Here is a 19,946-nt window from a genome sequence, read left to right as displayed (position 1 = left end):
ATAGAAAAAGTCTGCATGTATATGTATACATATATATATGGACAGAGATGCACATGTGTAGTACATATAGCAATTTAGTAATAGATGTACATTTTAAGTAACATACAGAATCTTAGAGGAACTTTGACCCCATCATAGGATGTTTAATAGCATCCCTGGCCTCCATCCAGTAGATCTCATTAACATACCCCCAGGCATGACAACAAAAATGTCTCTAGACATCGCCAAATGCCCCCCAGAGGGGCAAAATAGCCCTCAGTTAAGAATCACTGGTTCTTAGTAAAGAACCACAGCTGACCTTTGAACAACATGAGTGCTAGGGGTTCCAAACCCTATGGAGTTGAAAATCCCCTGATAACTTTTGACTTCCCTCAAACTTAACTACTAAAAGCCTATTCTTGAGTGGAAACCTTACTCGTAACAGTCGATTGACTCATATTTTATATGACTTATATATTATACACCGTATCTTATAATAAATTAAGGTAGAGAAAAAATGTTAGGAAAATCACAAGGAAGAGAAGACACATCTATAGTACTGTAGTGTACTTATGAGAAAAATTACACCTATAGGAGGTCCTGTGAGGTTCAAACCTGTGTTGTTCAAGAGTCAACTGTACGAGCTAAAGTTCCACTGTGAGCGGATAAGAATTCTCAAGTTCATGACCTGGATTTTTATTTTGGGGTCCCTTCTTCAATGGTTCTTTATTTTATTTTATTTATTTTAAGTTATCTCTAAACCCAACACGGGGCTTGAACTCAGGGCCCCAAGATTAACTAAGAGTCGCATGCTCTTTCGACTGAGTCAGCCAGGCACTCCTTAACCTTATTTAAGAATCAAGCAAGTTTTTGAACACCTGTTGAAAGCTGCTGACTCATTCATTTGTCAGGAAAATGTACACACTCACACCATGTGGAATATAATTACAGGGAATTTGCACTAGGGTTCTCCCCAGAGGAGTTCTGTTTCCTGGAGCTTAAAGAATTGTCATGGTCTGTATTTTCCAGCTAAGCAACTGCAGGCTAGTGTCCAGAAGGCCCATAGTCTTTTTGGGAGTCGCTTCTGTATTTACTTAAGAACACTGATAATCAGGCAAGAATCTTCCTGTTTACCAAACTCTCCCGTCCTTCATTTTCACCTGCATTATTAGTCAGTGGCATTCATCCCAGCAGAAGACAGAACCCTGCTGAGCGAGGACACATCTGACTCCCTGTCACTTCTTTCTAGTCTCCCTTCCTGTGCAGTCCCGCTGATTCCTTCCTTAATTGCCTGGATGTCTGAGAAGATAGATAGAAAGAACCAAAGAGGCAGAAGGGTAAGAAAGCCAGTCCCCTGGACACTTGGTTTTGATTGTGAAATACAACACACACAGGCATACACACAGAGAAAAGTGCATAACAATGTATCTAAAATGTATGAATAAATCATGAATTCTCTATAACCACCACCCACTGAGCGCTTGTGAAGAAACCGTCTCTAGAAATACAGAGACTGGCCACTGCTTCTTTCCTCCCCCTCTCCCGCCCCCCACCCCCGCCCCAGCCGGAGCAGTAGGAGAGCCTGACCAGAGCTGCTCGATTCACACAACCTAGGAGCCAAGGTCAGCGCTCCCTGCGGTCGTGTTTTCCACACAGGGCGGGGCTCTGCTCTCCTGTAACAAGTTTCCCTCTCCCACCCCCGACTTCGCAGCCCGCGTTAGCAATCGGGACGTGAGTGAGGATCCCGTGGGCCCTCCCGTGACAACCAGTGAGATTCTCGGCCTTCCCGGTTCGGCAAAGGGAAAGAATAGGTGGGGAACGACGGCTGCCTCTGCGTCCCTCTCTTCGACTAAGGTGTCTCTGTTGTTCCATAAATAAAACGTCTCACTGCCTTCCGCGAGCGCTATAAAGGCAGCGGAACGGCGGTCCCGGGGGCATTCCGGGCGGGCCACCAGCCGACACAGGTGAGCTGGCCGCTGAGGATGCCGCTTACCCCACCCAGCTCTGGCTTAACTCTCGGGAGGCATCGCTAGCCGCGGATGGGACTAGTGCGGGGACACGGAGCGGGCGGGCAGGGGGCAGCACAGTCTTCTTTCTGAGCCGCTGAGAGCGAGAAGGAGGCTCGAAAAACAGGCCCGGGCAAGAGGTCTGCTCCACCTGCCCAAAGTTCTGCCCTCGGGAGAACTGCGACCCGCTGCTGGAATCCGCCTGCAGCGCGTAGCCTCGGGACCCGTGGAACGTGACTGAGTTTCCACGCCCGGCCCGGGGGCCGGTGCTTCTCTCCTGGTGCGCGCCTGGGGCTGTGCCCTGGTCGGGTGCGACGCGAGAGGAGCGCTCACAGTGTCCCTGTCCGTCCCCGCAAGCGCTCGGGCTCCAGCCGGGATTGGGGGAGATTTCAGGACGCGGACAGCGCCCTGGCTGCCCACGGGTGGGGATTGGGTCGAGCTCCGGAAGACCCCGAGGAGGGCCTCACCCTCTTCAGAGTCCGGGAGCCCCGGGCAGCAGGTGCAAGCTACGGGACCCGAAGGTCCTCACGTGCCCCGGCGCAGCCTGGTGGTGCGCGCCCGGGGTCGGCGGCCTGCAGCGGCCAGGACGGCGGCGCGCAGACCAGGCGCTCCGGGAGCGGCTGCAACAGGTGGGGCCAAGAGACCGCTAACGGCGGTCGCCTCTTCCGCCCCTTCCTCTCTCTCCTTCCCCGCTCCATCTCCTCCTCCTCCTCCTCCTCCTCCTCTCCGCAGGTCATGGAGGCGCCCGGCAGCAGGTTGGAGCCGCCACCGCTCCCGGAGTACAGCTGCAGCTACGTGGTGTCGCGGCCGGTCTACAGCGAGCTCGCCTTCCAGCAGCAGTACGAGCGGCGCCTGCAGGAGCGCAAGACGCTGCGGGAGAGCCTGGCCAAGGGCTGCAGGTAGCGGCGGCGGCGGGCTGGGCGTGGGCAGCAGTAGTGGGGCCTGGCGTGTGGGCGCGCGGACCCGGCGTGGGATGGCGCGCCACCCTGCCGGGTCGCCCGGGTTTCAACCATCCGCCCTGCTGTCCTTCCTGGTCGCATGGTGGCTCCATCATTCTCGGCCAGAATTGAGTCCAGTTCCGGAAACTCATCTTTGGGGACAGTGTGTTCCGGGTGCCCCATCTCTCTTTTTTTCCTCTCTTCGGGACATCTGGAGTGCGCGTTGGGGTACAGGAGATCCCTGCGGCCTTCTCGTGAAGGTCCGGCTGAGGAGAGTGGAGAAAAAGGGGCCCGATTAAAAAGAAATGATGGGTAAACCCATCACCTGACCAGGAGTCCTTGAAAGCCCCAAGTTCATCTAGGCAGGACGCCATTCGGAGATCCGGAATGAAGGCTGGAACCCAGAAGAGAGTACTCCAAAGTTCTCCCCTGTCAGACAGTGGGACCCCCAGGGAGACCTGCCATCACTCCCTAAACCCAAACGGCCGGCTGTAATTAGATACCACAAAAAGAACTAGAGAATTGTCAACTGCTGCCAGATTTTCTTTCTTTTTAAGAATCTTTTATTACAGAACATACATATATACAAAAAGCAGACATAGTAGACTAATGAAGCCCCTCCATGTTTTTACCTACCATCCAGCTTCAACAGACAAGCTCTATCTCCACGCACTTGCCTCCATTCCACGATTTTTTTAAAGCAAATCCTATATAGTGTATCTTTTTGTCTGTGTGTATTTAAGTATATATTTCTAAGGACTCTTAAAAAAATAACCACGATCCCCTTATCACACCTAAAAAATTAATCCTTAATGTGAAAAATGTTAAAATTTCCAGTTGTCTCATAAATACAATTTAAAAAGTTCAGTTAAATGGGAAGTCAGATAATGTCCACCCACCCTTAACATATTTTTTTCCTTTTAACTATAGGGTGCTGAATTTAAAAAATACTAAGCAGCAGGGTACAACAAAGTGTACATTTATCTTGTTAAGATTTTTGCATAAGCTGGCTCCAAGCTTGTATTGCCAAAATAAAGAGAGCATGTTTATTTTTTCTTTAAAGAGAACGAAGTAGTAGAAGAAGGCGCCTGGGCTAGAAGTCTGAAAATTAATCTCCGGTTGGAGACTCCACATTGATAGTTCTGTGGCTGGTCTAGAAAATGGGTCCTTGTGTAGGGATATTTTCTCAGAGGATTACAAAGGTGGGAGAGGGGAGGGAACACTTAATCCTGTGTTTTCTAGTACAGCGCATTTAAAAGCGTAGATAGAGTTCTTGGCAAAAGCATGGTCAACACTGGAGCGTTAGGATTTACACGCGCTTCTCATTCTTTTTCTAAGTGGTTATAAAGAGCAGCAGACTCCTGCTCAAAACTTTGTGCTTTGCAATCGGTCATGACCGAGATGGTATTGAAAAAAGTCTTCTTGCCTTTCAACAGTTGTTCAAGAAAGAGGGGCCTTGGTGTGCTGAAGACGCTTCTGCCCGTCTTGGACTGGCTCCCCAAATACCGAATCAAGGAATGGCTGCTTAGTGACATCATTTCGGGAGTTAGTACTGGGCTAGTGGGCACGCTGCAAGGTAAGGTGGTTGGTGGACTTGGCTTCCAAGTGACTGAGAGTCACAACCTCCAGCAGCAGTTTGTAACTTCCTTCTGAGTCCCAGGAGTCTGTACCAAGTGTTTGCTTACCCTTTGAGATCTTCACCTTTCCTCTAGAGCCCCTTAGTGGACAGATTTGCCTCTTTTTCCCTCTTCCTTAGAGTTCTCCGGCAGGGAAACCCTGCTGCTGCTTAAGCTGCAGGGCTTCAGCTAAAGCCCTAGCATCTGAGCTGTGGGTCCCCAACTTCTGTGAACCACAACTCACAGGAAGAAATATCACATCATGACCTGCACATGCATATCTCAAGTTTCTTGAAATAATATTACCCCTCACTACAAATGATATGTTTCTATCTATATGTTTCTACTCTGTTTCTATTCTGTCCTCTTCTATTCTGCTTATATTTTACAAGTGCTCATTGCAGTCCATTACAGTATTTTGCATCCCACACATGGGTCATGACCCGCAATTTGAAGGTCGTTTAAGGGAAAGTGAAGGAAGTGTTTTAGTCTGGAGTATTGTCCATAAGCATTATTTTCTGTCCTCCTTCCTTTTTTTAATGTATCCCCTTTTTTAAAATCTCTGGCAAAAATGTCTTAACAGAGGTGTTTTGTTTTGCTTTGTTTTGTTTTAAATAGGCTTTATATTATATTTTCATGAGCATCTTAGAAATCTGTTGCATAGTTGGTGAATTGCAGTATGGGCATTCTCCTCCGTCCCCCACCCCCATTGTCTTGCTTCTCCTACCCCTCCTCCACCCCCTACAACTCTACAAAGCCCCTGGACCATGAAAACAGAAGTATCATTTATTTATGATAATTTAAGAGACGTTCTTTTTTTTTTTTTTTTTTTTCTATTTTATTTATTTGAGAGAGAGAGACAGTGAGAGAGAGCATGAGCGAGGAGAAGGTCAGAGAGCGAAGCAGACTCCTCATGGAGCTGGGAGCCTGATGTGGGACTCGATCCCGGGACTCCAGGATCACGCCCTGAGCCGGAGGCAGTCGTCCAACCAACTGCGCCACCCAGGCGTCCCTAATTTATTTATGATAATTTGATGGGGCATCTAGTACGCTCCAGGCACTAGGTGTGCTGATGTGAATGAGCTGGACCACCTGCTCTAAAGGAGCTCATGGTCCATGGGAAAGTGGATAATAACAATTCCACAAGGGCTGTGATAGGTAACAAGGCCTCGGAGGGGAGCATCGAGGCTTACAACCCTGCCTTAGGGGACTGGGAATGGCTTCCCGGAGGCTGAGTTGTCAGATGGACTTTTTGTGAAGGTTAAGTCTGAGACGGCCCCTTGATGCGAGATAGAGCCAGGTAGGGATGTGGGTGGAAGGATGGCTTGAAAATGGACTATTTCAGAAGTTAGATAACAGTCATTGAGCAATGTCAACTTTTGCCCATTGAGCTCTTAAGATTACTCAGAGCAAGCCTGGAAGATTTCCACAAAGGAGGATAATTCTGTTGCCCCCATGTGGAGCCCCAGGCTGACCCACCATGGTTTCAGTCACAAAGGTGTGTGGGAGAGGAGGTAGGACTGGGCAGTACATTAGTTTGATGACGCCACGGGCCCACAGAGGACTCTAAAAGCTATGACGTAGCAACACTGTGTGACTCCTAGGGGACAGGAACCATCCAATTAATGTTTGCAGGTACCTGGCATGGAGACAAAGTAGTAAGTAGATGGCCTCATAAACACTTAGTGAAGAGGACTGAATTGCCTTTCTGATGATGAATCATCTTTATATATAAAACAATGATATTCCAAGCTCTAGCTCCCAACTTTTCATAAAGTATCTTATAAGAGTTAATCCTATTTTTAATTTTGTTTATGAAGTACCAGACACTATGCTAAGGGCTTTGGCCGATTATGTCATTTAATCCTCACAAAAATAATTGTTAACTCCTTTTCGATAGAAGAGAAGTCCATTAAGCCTTTTTCTATCTCTATAAAGTTATCTTTGTAATGTAAATTTCTGGGAGGCTAACCTGGTTCATTCAGGCATTCATTCATCTTTCACTCACTTAATAGTATTTATAAACCAGTCCTGTATGCCGGGTGTTCAGTCCTGAAGATTCAGTGATTTATTGACAAGCACAGGTACTGACCTCAAGGAGTTCTTTTCAAATGGTGGGCATTAATTATTAATTACATAAAGAGATAAAATGGACAAATAATTATAGATTGTAATAGAGTTAGTCCATCGCGTTGGGTTAAATGCTCTGTTTTAGGGATGACTTAGAGGAGGGAGTATGTATTTGAGATCGAATGGTCAAGGAAGGCCTTACTCAGGGAATGAAATTTAGTCAGAGATCCAGAGGATGAGGAGGCCACAGAAGGAGCAGAAGGGAAAGTGTTAACCAGGCAAAGGCCCAAGGCAAAAAGGAATTCAGTGTTTTCCAGGGAGCTGCAGGAAGAATTCTCTTGTGGGCAGGGGCAGTGTGTTGGGGAGAGGGAACAGAGCTAGATAAGGTTGGGTGGGGCTGGGTTACGAGGAGGCAGGGAGGCACTTGCTCTCCGGAGGCTTCCTTGAATATTGTGCCTCGGGGACCTGCCTTGCCTCACCCCACTCCCAACCCCGGAGGACAGACGTGTCAGCGTAAACCAGCTCAGGCAGGAGACGGAGAGATCTACGGAGATCTCAAACGTGCTTTGGAGCAATCACTGGTGTCTACTGATGGATTTAGCATGTAGATGGCTCCAAAGTTGTTTGCTTGAACAACCTCGTACATGGTTACGTCACTTATGAAAATGGCTGAGGATCAGGTTTGGGATGGAAAGTGAAGAGTTTCCTTTTGGACATGCTAAGTCTGAGATGTACAGGAGACCTCCAAGCGGAAATGCCCAATGTAGACTTGGAGCTATTACAAGTGTGAAGGGCAGAGGAGAGGTCTGGGCTAGGCAGAAAAATTAGGAATGCATCTGTGTCGAACTGGTCTTTAAGGGAGTGGGAATGCCTAAGACTACCCCGGGAGGTAGGGCAGATGGAAGAGATGGCAGGACCATTCAGAGGTCTGGAAGATAAGAGGAGGGCCACGGAGACCCATGAGAAGGCTCAGGGGGCTGGAGAGAAGGAGCAGTTGGAGGCATGAAGGGTCAGAAGCCAAGAGAGGAAGCTGTTTTTAAAAGGATTGAGGGGCGTGTCATATTCTTCAGGGAAGAGTTTGAAGATGGAACATCGACAATGCCTTTAAGAAGGTTTGCTGTGTGAGGCACCTGGTTAAGTGTCCAACTCTTGGTTTAAGCTCAGGTCGTGATCTCAGGATGGTGAGATCGAGTCCCACATTAGGCTCCACGCTCAGTGCGGGAGTCAGCTTGAGATTCTCTCTCCCACGGCCCCTCCCCCTGCTCCCATCCACACACACTCTCTCTCTCTCTCAAATAAATAAATAAATCTTAAAAAAAAAGAGAGAGAGAGACTAAGGAGAAGGTTTGCTATGAAGCAGAATAGAAAAATGGCTGTAACCAGAGAGAGGTAAGGGGTCGAGGTAACATGAGGGAAAATTTAGGTTTCTTTTAATAGAAGAGATACTAGAATATATCTGGGAACTGGTGGGAATGTCCTTGTAGAGAAAAAGGTATCTACGGTCCCCCAGGGTGGAGGAGAAACTGAAAGTGGTGAGAAGGGGAGACTGCAGCTGGGGTTCAAGGACAAAAGTAGGCGGGTTGCTTCTTAAAGACAGGAGGGATATCTCCTCCATTTTTAAAGAAAGAACAAATGGTGCAAATATAGAAGCATTTGAAATTATGGTGAAAAGCAAATTAGGAACATCTCTTAAGGATTCTTTGTCTTAGGTAAAGTCTAAGAATCATCTCTGAACCGTGTCTATGTGCAAAAGCAGGGGGCAGTTTGAAGAAAATACGGGAGACCTGAGTCTTTTTCAGAGCAAGGACATGGAGTTGGACCACCAGGTAGTCCTGGGGATGTGAAGGATAGGGACAAAGTGAATCAGTTAATCCTTTAGAAGCCCCATGAGAAAAAAAGAAATGTTGCAACAAGGAGTCTGGAGTAGGTAAGCTGAAAGGCTAGGAGGCTATGGTTTGAGAGAGGGAGCTCCAAATTGAGATTTCAGGGGTGATGTCATTGTCTCTAGTGGTGGCAAGATCCATGACCCCCCTCTGGCTGGCTGGGCTGCTGAGGAACAACTCGTCAGAGGGCAGGCTCAAGTTACCAAGAAGCCATTGTTGCTAAGGATAATGGGATCTTTCAGACTTTGGCTATGTAAAAAAAAGTTACTACAAGGCAGCAAAAGATCTATGCAGGCCTTCTAGGGCTATCTTCATTCCCAACTGTGGGGAGACAGCTCTCCAGTGTCTAATTCCGCCTTCTAGATGCTTGCAAAATATTGTTAGCCCCGCTAACAGTATTTGCCACCATCCTACATGGGAAGGGTATCAGCACAGAGGTTCTGTGGCTTAAATCAATGGCTTAGATTTCCTTACAAACTGTGTAATTTCAAAATCATTGCACCAAAGTCCTTTATAAATAGAGATGATTACAGTCTATTTGAGTAGCAGTTGTCCCTAAGTAGGACACTGTATGGAAACAGACATTTTCTCAGGTCGGTAAAAACTGCAGAGCCCAGTTCGGGGAAGTGAAGTTTGAGAAGGACTTGGGAAAAGTACATAGAAAATAGGTTGTTTTTATTTCCCACTGCTCCTTTGTTTGTCTTCCCTTTCGGGAGTCACCTTTCCACTCCATGTTCTTGGGACAAGTGATTGCTATTTCTTGTTGTAAGTTATGTCTTATGTTGTAAGTTATGTCTTAAAATGATTGCATCGGTAATACAGATTATTCTAGAATGCAGATTTTCTAAGGGTAGACACTTTCTTTTGTCCACTCCCATAGCCTCTCAAACCTAGAACAGTTTGGGCACATGGTAGGTACATAATCAATAAATTGTCAAATGAATAGCCCAAATGCTTATTGTAGGAAACCAGAGAATATACATAAGGAATGGAAAGGTACCTCCTCCACAAACTAGAAGTCTCCCTTGATCCCACTGTGTAGACAACCCATCAATATTTTAGTAAATATCCTACTAGACACATAAATCATATAAATGCACATCCTTTTTTAAAACAGATTTTATTTTCTTATTTGTTAGAGAGAGAAAGAGAGAGAGTGAGCACAAGCAGAGGAAGGGGGAGAAGCAGACACCCCACTGAGCAGGAATCCAGATCGGGGCTCGATCCTAGAACCACGGGATCATGACCCAAGCCAAAGGCAGACGCTTAACTCACTGAGCCACCCAGGCATATCTATAAAAAGTAAGGAAAAGCAGCCATATCTATGTAAAAGAATAAACTGTCAGAATGATAAGCACTTTGTCTTCTGGGGGTGGAGGGAGGAAGAACGATGTGATTGAGGAGAAGTACGCAGAGTTGCAACTTCACTGGCAATTTATGTCTTAAGCTGGGCAGTGAATACATGGGTGTTTATTAATTACATAGTCTTTTGTGTATGGAAATGACTTAGCATAATATTGACAATCTTTCGAGTTTTTTTGTGCACGCAACATCCATGTTTACTTTTATAAAAGTGAAAGCATGCATACTTACCACAAATTTTTTTTTTGAGATTTATTTATTTGAAAGAGAGAAAGGAGAGCACAAGTGGAGGTGGGGGAAAGGCAGAGGCAGAGGGAGAAGCAGACTCCCCGCTGAGCAGGGAGCCCCACATGGGGCCTGATCCCAGCACCCTGTAACCATGACCTGAGCCAAAGGCAGATGCTTAACAACTAAGCCACCCAGGGGCCCACTTACCATGATTTTGAATCCTGCTTTTCTCTACTTTTTCCTTTGTTCTTTACCTATCTCCGTGTTAGCAGATGTATTCTTATACATCACATCAATTTCATTTTATAGAATCATAGTATGTAAAGTATAATTCAGTTAACCACTTTTCCATTCTGAGACATTCATTCAACAAATAATGCAGAGCACTTGTGAGCCAGCATATTTTAGTTGTTTTCTGCCCTTTTTTTTTTTTAAAGATTTTATTTATTTATTAGAGAGAGAGAGAGAGAGAGAGAGCAAGCACAGGCAGACAGAATGGCAGGCAAAGGCAGAGGGAGAAGCAGGCTCCCTGCCAAGCAAGGAGCCCGATGTGGGACTCGATCCCAGGACGCCGGGATCATGACCTGAGCTGAAGGCAGCTGCTTAACCAACTGAGCCACCCAGGCGTCCCTTTTCTGCCCTTTTTTAAACTGCTATCAATGTAATCCTTTGTTGAGAACCCAGTGGTCAAAGGGCGTGATTTTGCTTTCACTGTGAATGAAATGTGAGGAAACCATAGGGAGTGAGATGGGCTGACTCCCTAAGAAGTATTTCACCAAGGAAAAGAAGGCATCATTGCGGTCTTCCAACTCCCACATATGTGGAAAAGTTGAGATTTCTGCACACTGTGCAGTGCGGCCCCAGAGGCTGTTGGGGACAGAGACCCAGTGGAGGAGCTGAGCTCCTGGAGGAAAGCCTAGTAGAGTTGTCTTACCTGCTGCTGTGGACAGTTGTCATAGCTTCCTTTGTTTGGCTTTAGCTTCTGTTCCCCGACAAGGAAGCGGGTATTACAGCGCAATGACTGTGTCCCTGCAGACACACCAAATCACAGTATTCACACGAAACGTCTGTGCGCGCAGCTGCTCTGAGCCTTTGGGCTGAGTTGATGGAGTTTTTAACCAACTGACTTGACTCCCTTTTTCCACTTGTCTAATTGGTGGATGATTGGATTACTGATCAAGTCTATCAATTCATTTCAGCAGGTGGTGCATGAGGATGAATCATTTTCTCTGCTGATCCAGATCACGTTCTGCATTCTAGCGTGGCCCCAGGCTGTGCGCAAAATAAGGAAGACCACGCAGGGCAAGATGCCATCGGGGGTGTCTAAGAAAAGGCCTTTCTTTGCACAGTGGAAAGAACACCCTAACTTTTGTTTGTGAATGTAATCATTTTGGATGTACTTGCAGGCATGGCGTACGCTCTCCTAGCAGCAGTCCCTGTCGGATATGGTCTCTACTCTGCTTTTTTCCCTATCCTGACCTATTTTATCTTTGGAACGTCAAGGCACATCTCAGTTGGTAATTATAAGCATATATTGCAATTGTATTTATTCACGTTTAACGTGTTTTGGCTATAGTATGTGTATTATGCTTCCGTATCTTTGTTAATGTTTTCCAGGAAAATAGGCCTCCAGTGTTTTGCGGGCTTATCCAATTCAGTGATGCAATAGTTCTTAGCTTTCAAAATACCATCTCTTTAGTATTAGGTTTATACTTAACTCTTTTTTTTTTAATAAAAGAGGAGAAAATTGAAAGATTGTCAAAAGTATAGCCTACCTTCAAATTCTAGTATATTTTCCTTTTAAGAAGTGTAATAATTTTGACTCCATATTTAGAAAGCGTTCTCTTCCAAGATACAAAATGACAAGGGAAAAAGATGTTCAAGAGGTCTTTAAACCTACTGTTTTACGAGACTAACTTATCATTTACTAAATTATATTCATTGAATACATATTCATCATTTCATTAAAAACTGTACTCATTTTTAAGTCACTAATATTGGAACACTGGCAAAATTGTGCCAAAACTATTTAGAAACTAAGCTTGGCTTTCCTTCTTGGTATGGCTCAAAATAGGCTTATTTTCTGCTGTTCCTAAAATCTGAATTCTCTTGTGCTGGAATGTTCTAGTAAATGAATGTTTTAATGCTATTTTGTGACTTTGACATTTATACTTGAGATAATTTTGCGCCTACATCCATCTGCTGGCTAGACATGTCTACCTGGACAATCCTCTTGAGACAAATACAATCATCTCCAGCCCATATCCTCATCCTTAGCTGTATTATCCCCAGTATCTAGCATATTGCCTTGCCTATGGAAGGAGATCAGGAAGAGGCTGTTGATTGAAATTGTTTCCTCACCTGGGAGAGACAATCAGTGTCAAATCCTTGACAACGTGTGCAACGCAGGAGCTGATTTTTTTCTCTTTGGTATTCTATTTATTTAAATACTCCAGGTTACTGGATGTCAGTACTGAGCCCTCCCAACTCTTAACACCTTCCATGACCAAAGGACAGGATCGCCATCATGGATAAAAATATCAGGAGTGACTGGGAGAATAGGAACACTTTTAAAACCACAGAATCTTGCAGACTGCCATATGACATGAAAAAATAATTTGTCTTGAAAAGAGAAAAAGAAAAACTATATACTCTTTTTGTTTTCTCTTTATCCCAAACCAGACCTTGTGATACTGATCAAGGTCCTCAGCACCAGAGAGATAGGGGCATTGGATGCTCTAGGAAATGAGCTTTTTGGAATAAATAAGATAGAACAAATAAGGATTCAGCTTGTTGGCCACCTCTGTCAGGAAACCTTTCCTGGAAACTCCCCCCACTGTTGCCCCATATGCATGAAGAACATGCAAAGACAGGCTAGACAACCTTCCTGTGGATTCACAAAGCATCCTGAGTACTGTATTATAATTGCCTACATACATGTCTCTCTGGGTCATGAATGCCTTGAGACATCTGCTTTGCTTCTTCCTTTGTGAACAAATGATATTCTCCCAATCACACCTAATAATTCCACACATCTTTCTAATCCTATGTAGACATATGGGACCTAAACATTTGTGATGAATAATTATTAATTGATAGAGGCTTTGCTCCCCCCAGGACCGTTCCCAGTGGTCAGTTTAATGGTGGGATCTGTTGTGCTGAGCATGGCCCCCGATGAGCACTTCCGCGTATCCAGCAGTAATGGCACCGCATTCAATACCACTGTGATAGACTATGTGGCCAGAGATACAGCAAGAGTACTGATTGCGAGCACCCTTACTCTTCTGGTTGGAATCATACAGGTAATACAAGTACAATGTGGATCTACATGATTTTATTTGAAATAACTGAGTGTACAACACATGGAATGCAAGATTCATTTAAACGTGAAACCAAGCAATTTATTGGACCCCAAAGTTATTTTCTAAATTATATTGTTTTAGGTCAGATGCCGAAATAGTCAGTAAGACCCTACTTATGAAGGCTTGAGTATCGTCAAGGTCAAAAACAGAAAGAAAAAAAAAAATCAGAGTAACATGTGTGATTTAAATGAGGATGAGGGAAGGGGAGTGTGCAGAGCCAACAAAAGAGAAAAAAGTGTCCTGATGAGCAGAGCCATGGGATCTAAAAGGCACAGAAATAAGCCACATGATTTTGCCTTTTCTTCTTACATATCTAGAAGTACTTCAAGGTTCATATTACGAGTTTTTAAATTTTAGAGGGGTGGAAGAGCATTCCTACAAGTATTTTTTTGTTATTAGCAGACTACCAGTTTGAACTGGTGTTAAGTTTGACTTAACACTTAATAGTTCAAGAGAGTTGGTCCTTCTCTCAGGCAAACGTTAACTTTCTCTTTCCTTCTTATCCTAGTTGATATTTGGAGGTTTACAGATTGGATTCATAGTGAGGTACTTGGCAGATCCTTTGGTTGGCGGATTCACAACAGCTGCTGCCTTCCAAGTGCTGGTCTCACAGCTGAAGATCGTTCTCAACGTTTCCACCAAAAACTATAATGGAGTTCTCTCCATTATCTATGTAAGTGTGGCTTCTTACTCTGGGGATGGCTCACTGAGAAAACGCTCTTCTTTTCCTCTTTAACCTGCGTCTAGAGAGCAGAAGTTCCTCCATGCCATACTTTGGGTGCCATGGAAAACGTTTTTCTCTGAAAGCAAGCAACAGAATCAGGAGTAATACTGAAGAAGGCACATTTTACAAATCCTCCTTTTCAACTGGTCAAAATGGTTTCAGAAGAGTCACTGCACTTAAAAATATTAATGGAAACAAAGGGTTAGGGTATAGGGTGAAGTGAAGTCTGGTCTGGGAAGCCGTGAACTTGAGTTCCAGTTTCTTTTTTTTTTTTTTTTTTTTTTTAAGATTTTATTTATTTATTTGTCAGAGAGAGAGGGAGAGAGAGTGAGCACAGGCAGGCAGAGAGGCAGGCAGAGAGAGAAGCAGGCTCCCTGCCGAGCAAGGAGCCCGATGTGGGACTCGATCCCAGGACGCTGGGATCATGACCTGAGCCGAAGGCAGCTGCTTAACCAACTGAGCCACCCAGGCATCCCTTGAGTTCCAGTTTCAAGCTGGCCTCTGAGAAGTTGAGTGACCATAGACACGCCATGGGGGATAGTGGCTGAAAGCTCAGGTTTGGAGCTGAGTGTCCTGGAGTCATGTCCTCACTCTACTGCCTACTAGTTATATGAGCAAGTCACCATGCCTCAGTTTCCTTTTCTGCCAAATAGAGTTGGTGATAATATCTATATTCATAGTTAAGTAAAATAAGGGTATAAGAAAAGCACTTGGCCCAGAGGCTGGCACATAATAAGTACTCAAAAAAAGTAGTTAGGTTGGAATTATTATTTCATATCTCAAGTCTTTCTTTTTTTTATTTGTAACATGAAATGACTGGAGATGTAGCTCTAAAGCCCTTTCTAACTGTGTGAGTCCATAAAATGCATAATGTAAATGTCTCAGCAATTATAGATGAAAAGGAACATTAGATTCGGAGATGATTCAACATGCAAAAGAGATGCAAAAGAAGGATGTAGATCACACTAATTAGATTTGAAAAAGTTCTTGGATCTAAATATACGTTCTATATAAAGCATGCTATTGATGCTTGAAAATGGTAATGATAGTAACATGATGTCATCCTAGCTTGGGGAGAATGATACTATTCAAAAATAATGTGCTGGCCTTAAGAACGGAGCTTAAGTCCTTTAGTGACCCATGGATTAGCTTCTAAAACAACATGAGGCCATGCATCCATATGTAAAAATCAGAGAGGTGGTCAGGAATTTGCTCGGTTTCAGGACAGTGCCGTAATCCCAGATCGCCCTTGCCATTCAACAAATACTGCCCAGAGCCTGTGGCCATGTACTGTGCGGTGAGAATAGGTAGAGGAGGCGGTCTCACAGAGTGATTAACCAGAGGCTTTGAATTTCAGTAGAGCTGGAAACTTGAATCCACTGCCTACCACCCATGTGATTTGGGGCACGTTATATTTAACATCTCTACAACTCACTGTCCATAACTGTAAAATGGAAGTAATAACAGTAACTGCCTCTTAGAATTGTGAGGATTAAAAAAAAAAAATCTGTATAAAGCATTTAGTACACTATCTGGCTCATAGTAAGAGCTTAGTGAATTCATTATTATTATTGCTATTGTTATTATTTTCATTACTAAGGTGAACAGACCTCATGGAGCTCACTGTTCCCAAGGATCCAGCCTACTAATGCGGGCTGGGTTGTTTTTTTTTTTTTTTTTTTTTTAAGAACAAAAAATTTTTTATTATGAAGATTTTTTATCGTAGCATGTGGCAAGTTTTGTGGTCTTTCTTCAGTCATCTTTAAGCAGCCTGGAGAGTTTACTCATATCTGGAAAAGTTGAGGTGAAGATTGGTTTAATGGATTCAAATCTCCACATCTTATAAGGCCTATAGATCTGTTACTCACACAGTAATGCAGTGACATGGGATTCCATCATATTATACCCATCTCTCAAAAGAATGCAGGCTGTTTTTTGATTCAGAATTACTTTTGTCATTGTTGCTTTTTTTCCTATCGAGTGCTTGATTCATTTCGGAACCTTCTGACTGCCTTTCTCAAACAGGCCCTCTCATCTTTGCAGTCCTTGGCACGTCTTGCTTTTTCTTGCATTCATACTCTTCTTGTCAACCGTTCATTCATTTATTCCTTCATTGTCATTCATACAGTTCATCTGTTCAGTAGGTGTTTACTGACTATCTCCAATGTGCTGGGAACTACTTACTCCTCAGACAAATTCACTATGCCCTGAATCCAGCAAGAAACCCCTCACTGAGTATACTCACCTCTTCATGAACATTGCTTGGCTCGCATCCACACAGACCCCAGGAGCCTGAGGCCAGTGGTTAACTTCGTTCCCTGGCCATTGGGGGAAACTCTGCAGATACTAATAGTCCTTCTGGTCTCCTAGGACTATGGTGGTTTTTTTTTTCAAGCTTTTATTTTAATTCCAGTATACTTCCAGTATACTTAACAATTCCAGTATACTTAACAGTGCTATATTAGTTTCAGTATCATGATTCATTACTTCCATATATCACCAGGGGCTCATCAAAAGTGAGTCCTTAGTGTCTTCACCTATTTCCCCCATCCTCTCCACTCCCCTCCTCTCCGGTAACCATCAGTTTGTTCTTTATAGTTAAGAATCTCTTCTTGGTTTGCCTCTCTCTTTTTCCTTTTGCTCTTTTGATTTGTTTCTTCTATTCCACATATGAGTGACATCGTATGGTTTTTGTCTTTTTTTGACTGACTGACTTGTTTTACTTGGCATAATACCCTGTAGCTCCATCTACACTGTTGCCCATGGCAAGAGGTCATTCCTTTTGATGGCTGCATAATATTCCTGTGTGTGTGTGTCTGTGTGTGTGTCTGTGTGTGTGTACACCACATCTTCTTTATCCTCTCATCTGTCAGTAGACATTTGAGCTCCTTCCATATTTTGGCTATTGTAGACATTTGCTATTATGATCATTGGGGTGCAGGTGACCCTTAGAATCACTATGCTTGTATCCTTTGGATAAATACCTAGTATTTACAACTATGCAATTGCTGAGTTGTAGGATGGATCTATTTTTAACTTTTTGAGGAAACTCCACACTGTTTTCCAGAGTGGCTGCACAAGTTGAAATCTGGAACTGTGGTACCTCCAATTTTGTTTTCTTTTTTCATGATTGCTTTGGCTAACAATCAGGGTCTTCAGGGTCTTTTGTGGTACCATACAAATTTTAGGACTGTTTGTCCCAGTTCTGTTCTGTGAAAAATGCTATTGATATTTTGATAGGGATTGCATTAAATGTGTGGATTGCTTTGGGTAGTACAGACGTTTTAACAATATTTGTTCTTCTAATCCATGAGCGTGGAATGCCTTTCCATTTCTTTGTGTCTTTTCCAGGACTATGTTTATGACAAAGCTTGCTGCAAATGATCCCACTTTCAAACAGGGACAAAAAGAACCAAGAAACACTAGAACAAGGTCAAAAATAGTTTAAAACCAAACACAATTGTTACGTGTCTGTTGAACATTACTCTTGAAATATTAGGTTAGAATGTGTCATAGAATTATGTGAGAAATTCCTCCAGAGCAGTCAGGTTGGATGAAGATATTTCAATCTTCCCTGTGTCATCATGACTCTTAAGTTTTCTCTTCAGAAAAGGAAGGATCAGCAGGTTTGGAAAGGATTGCATAAGGTTGAATGAACCACTCAGTACTTGAACAGAGAATTTTGCTTGTGACATAACCAGATACAATCATTCATGAAAGAATCCTTCAACAAATGCAGAGTAGTCGGGATTCCTCCAGGAAAAATTGGAAGATTTTTATAAGATACTTTAATCTGGCATGTAGCAACTTAACATCTCTCTCTCTCTCTTTTAAGATTTTATTTATTTATTTGTCAGAGAGAGCACGCAAGCAGGCAGAGTGGCAGGCAGAGGCAGAGAGAGAAGCAGGCTCCCCGCTGAGCAGGGAGCCCAATATGGGACTCAATCCCAGGACCCTGGGATCATGACCTGAGCCAAAGGCAGCCGCTTAACTGACTGAGCCACCCAGACATCCCTTTAACATCTCTTTTGTTATAAGGCTATACTTTGGATTGTTTCCCTCCCCCAACTCCTCTCCAAAAGGAAAACAATACAAAGAATTGGAGGAGGAAATACCAGGACAGTAAGAAAAACTAAAACTTGAACTCACAGATGCCAGAGCCACTGAGAATAGAAGTCACAGAAGGGGGAAAGACAGGGTATTGGCAGAATTCACAGTTAGTAATACCCCTCCCCCTGCCCCATGCCTCCAAGTAGCTTCTCAATTATGTAAGTAAATCACAGAGCACATTTAAGGGTGATTGTTTTCCTATCATTCACTTTAAGTGGCTTGTCTCAATAGACAAAGCGAGACTTTCTGCTTGCTTACCGAAATGACGATGGCCACCTCCTCATTTCTTCCTCTAATGAGGTGGAAGACCACACTGAAAAGTTCTGCCCGGATGATGGGAGTTTTGAAAGCCACCATTAAGCTCGATGAGACACTCTTTTGAATCTGTTTCAGTGTGTAAAAATTAAACCATTCCAATAAGGAAAGTAACGCTTTAACGGGTGATCTACATATGGGCAAAAATTGTTTCTGGTAGGAGGAAATGCCCAACTGCAAGGGGTGATTATAAAGGGTTTGCTCTATTTATAGAGATGAATTAAAATAAATTTGGCACTAGAAGTTAACTGATAAATTTCCTCCTGTGTAACAGCAGGTATGTATCTGTTTCTTATGGCTTTGTACCCCCAGGCAATGCTAGGCAAAAAAGGAAGAAATGATCTGAATGAAATGGTCCTAAAATTCTCCAAGCATGGTAGGAAATAGAGCAAAATATTTCCCATCACTGAAATGGTCATTATTATGATTCGATCTGTTCAGAATAGTAGGTTGAAATACAGATTCATACGTGTATCCACATTTTAAACATATTTTAGGAAATATTTTAATAGTAAATGAAATTGGAATTAGTTTTTGGTGCTTCCTTAGAGTCTCATTTCTCTTATCTTTGAGTATAGTCTGACTACTTCAGTTTTATTTCTACACAGACTAAACTTTTTATTGTGGAACTTTTCATAGGAGATATCTCACTATATAAACAACTAGTATATGCTTGCTTAATGCAATTGCATAATATAAACTGATTTTGTTTTTTGCAACCCATATTACATTTTTAATAAACCAGAGGTGCTTTTTATTCAAAGCTCTCAGTGACTCTCATAGATTAAATGGGAATCCTGGAGTGATCATTTTTGTAAGGTGAAAATGTTTTTGTGATTGGGATCGTTATCTGATTGTTTGTTGTCAAGTTTGGATTTTTCCCTTTTGAGTTGAAAGTAAACCTTTACTACATAAACAATTAAGTGAAATATTATATCCAGCTTATGAATTAATGAGGCTCGTCATCAGAAAACCGATGATGGGAAGGGCCAGACAGCAATGCCATAAGACTGAGACATGTGGGCCTGTTGGCTCCTGAGGCAGATGCCCTAAATTCTTGTTACTGTGCCCACTTGTGGTACTCCTTCATTTTCTCTCTCTCTTTTTAAAAAAGATTTATTTATTTTAGAGAGAGAGAGAAAGGGAGAGAGTATGAGTGTGTGTGCATGAGCAGGGGAGGGGCAGAGGCAGAGTGAGAATCCTAAGCAGATTCCCCACTGAACATCCCACGACTCTGAGATCATGACCTGAGCCGAAATAAAGAGTCAGATGCATAACCAACTGAACCACCCAGGGCCGCCATTTTCTCCTTTTCTCCCTGCTATTGTTAGCTTCCTCTTTTGCTGTCCATGT

The 19,946-nt window shown here is 43.5% G+C and overlaps 1 protein-coding gene across 2 annotated transcripts in view; it reads left to right on the top strand.

Annotated features, from left to right (window-relative positions):
- The first annotated feature begins 781 nt into the window (after positions 1-781).
- The window catches only part of SLC26A4 (solute carrier family 26 member 4), a 51,761-nt gene continuing 32,596 nt past the window's right edge, over positions 782-19,946 (top strand). The window contains exons 1-6 of one of the 2 annotated variants that reach the window (XM_044245809.1): positions 782-1,943; positions 2,718-2,884; positions 4,360-4,499; positions 11,489-11,599; positions 13,200-13,384; positions 13,953-14,117. In XM_044245809.1, coding sequence (XP_044101744.1) covers positions 2,721-2,884; positions 4,360-4,499; positions 11,489-11,599; positions 13,200-13,384; positions 13,953-14,117 — 765 coding nt within the window. In that variant the 5' untranslated portion in view covers positions 782-1,943; positions 2,718-2,720. The remainder of the gene's footprint in view (positions 1,944-2,717; positions 2,885-4,359; positions 4,500-11,488; positions 11,600-13,199; positions 13,385-13,952; positions 14,118-19,946) is intronic. The other variant, XM_044245808.1, reaches the window with a different exon arrangement.

Source organism: Neovison vison, chromosome 4 (genome assembly GCF_020171115.1).
Source record: "Neovison vison isolate M4711 chromosome 4, ASM_NN_V1, whole genome shotgun sequence".
NCBI classification, from domain to species: Eukaryota; Metazoa; Chordata; class Mammalia; order Carnivora; family Mustelidae; genus Neogale; species Neogale vison.
This window is presented reverse-complemented; position numbering and strand designations above follow the sequence as displayed.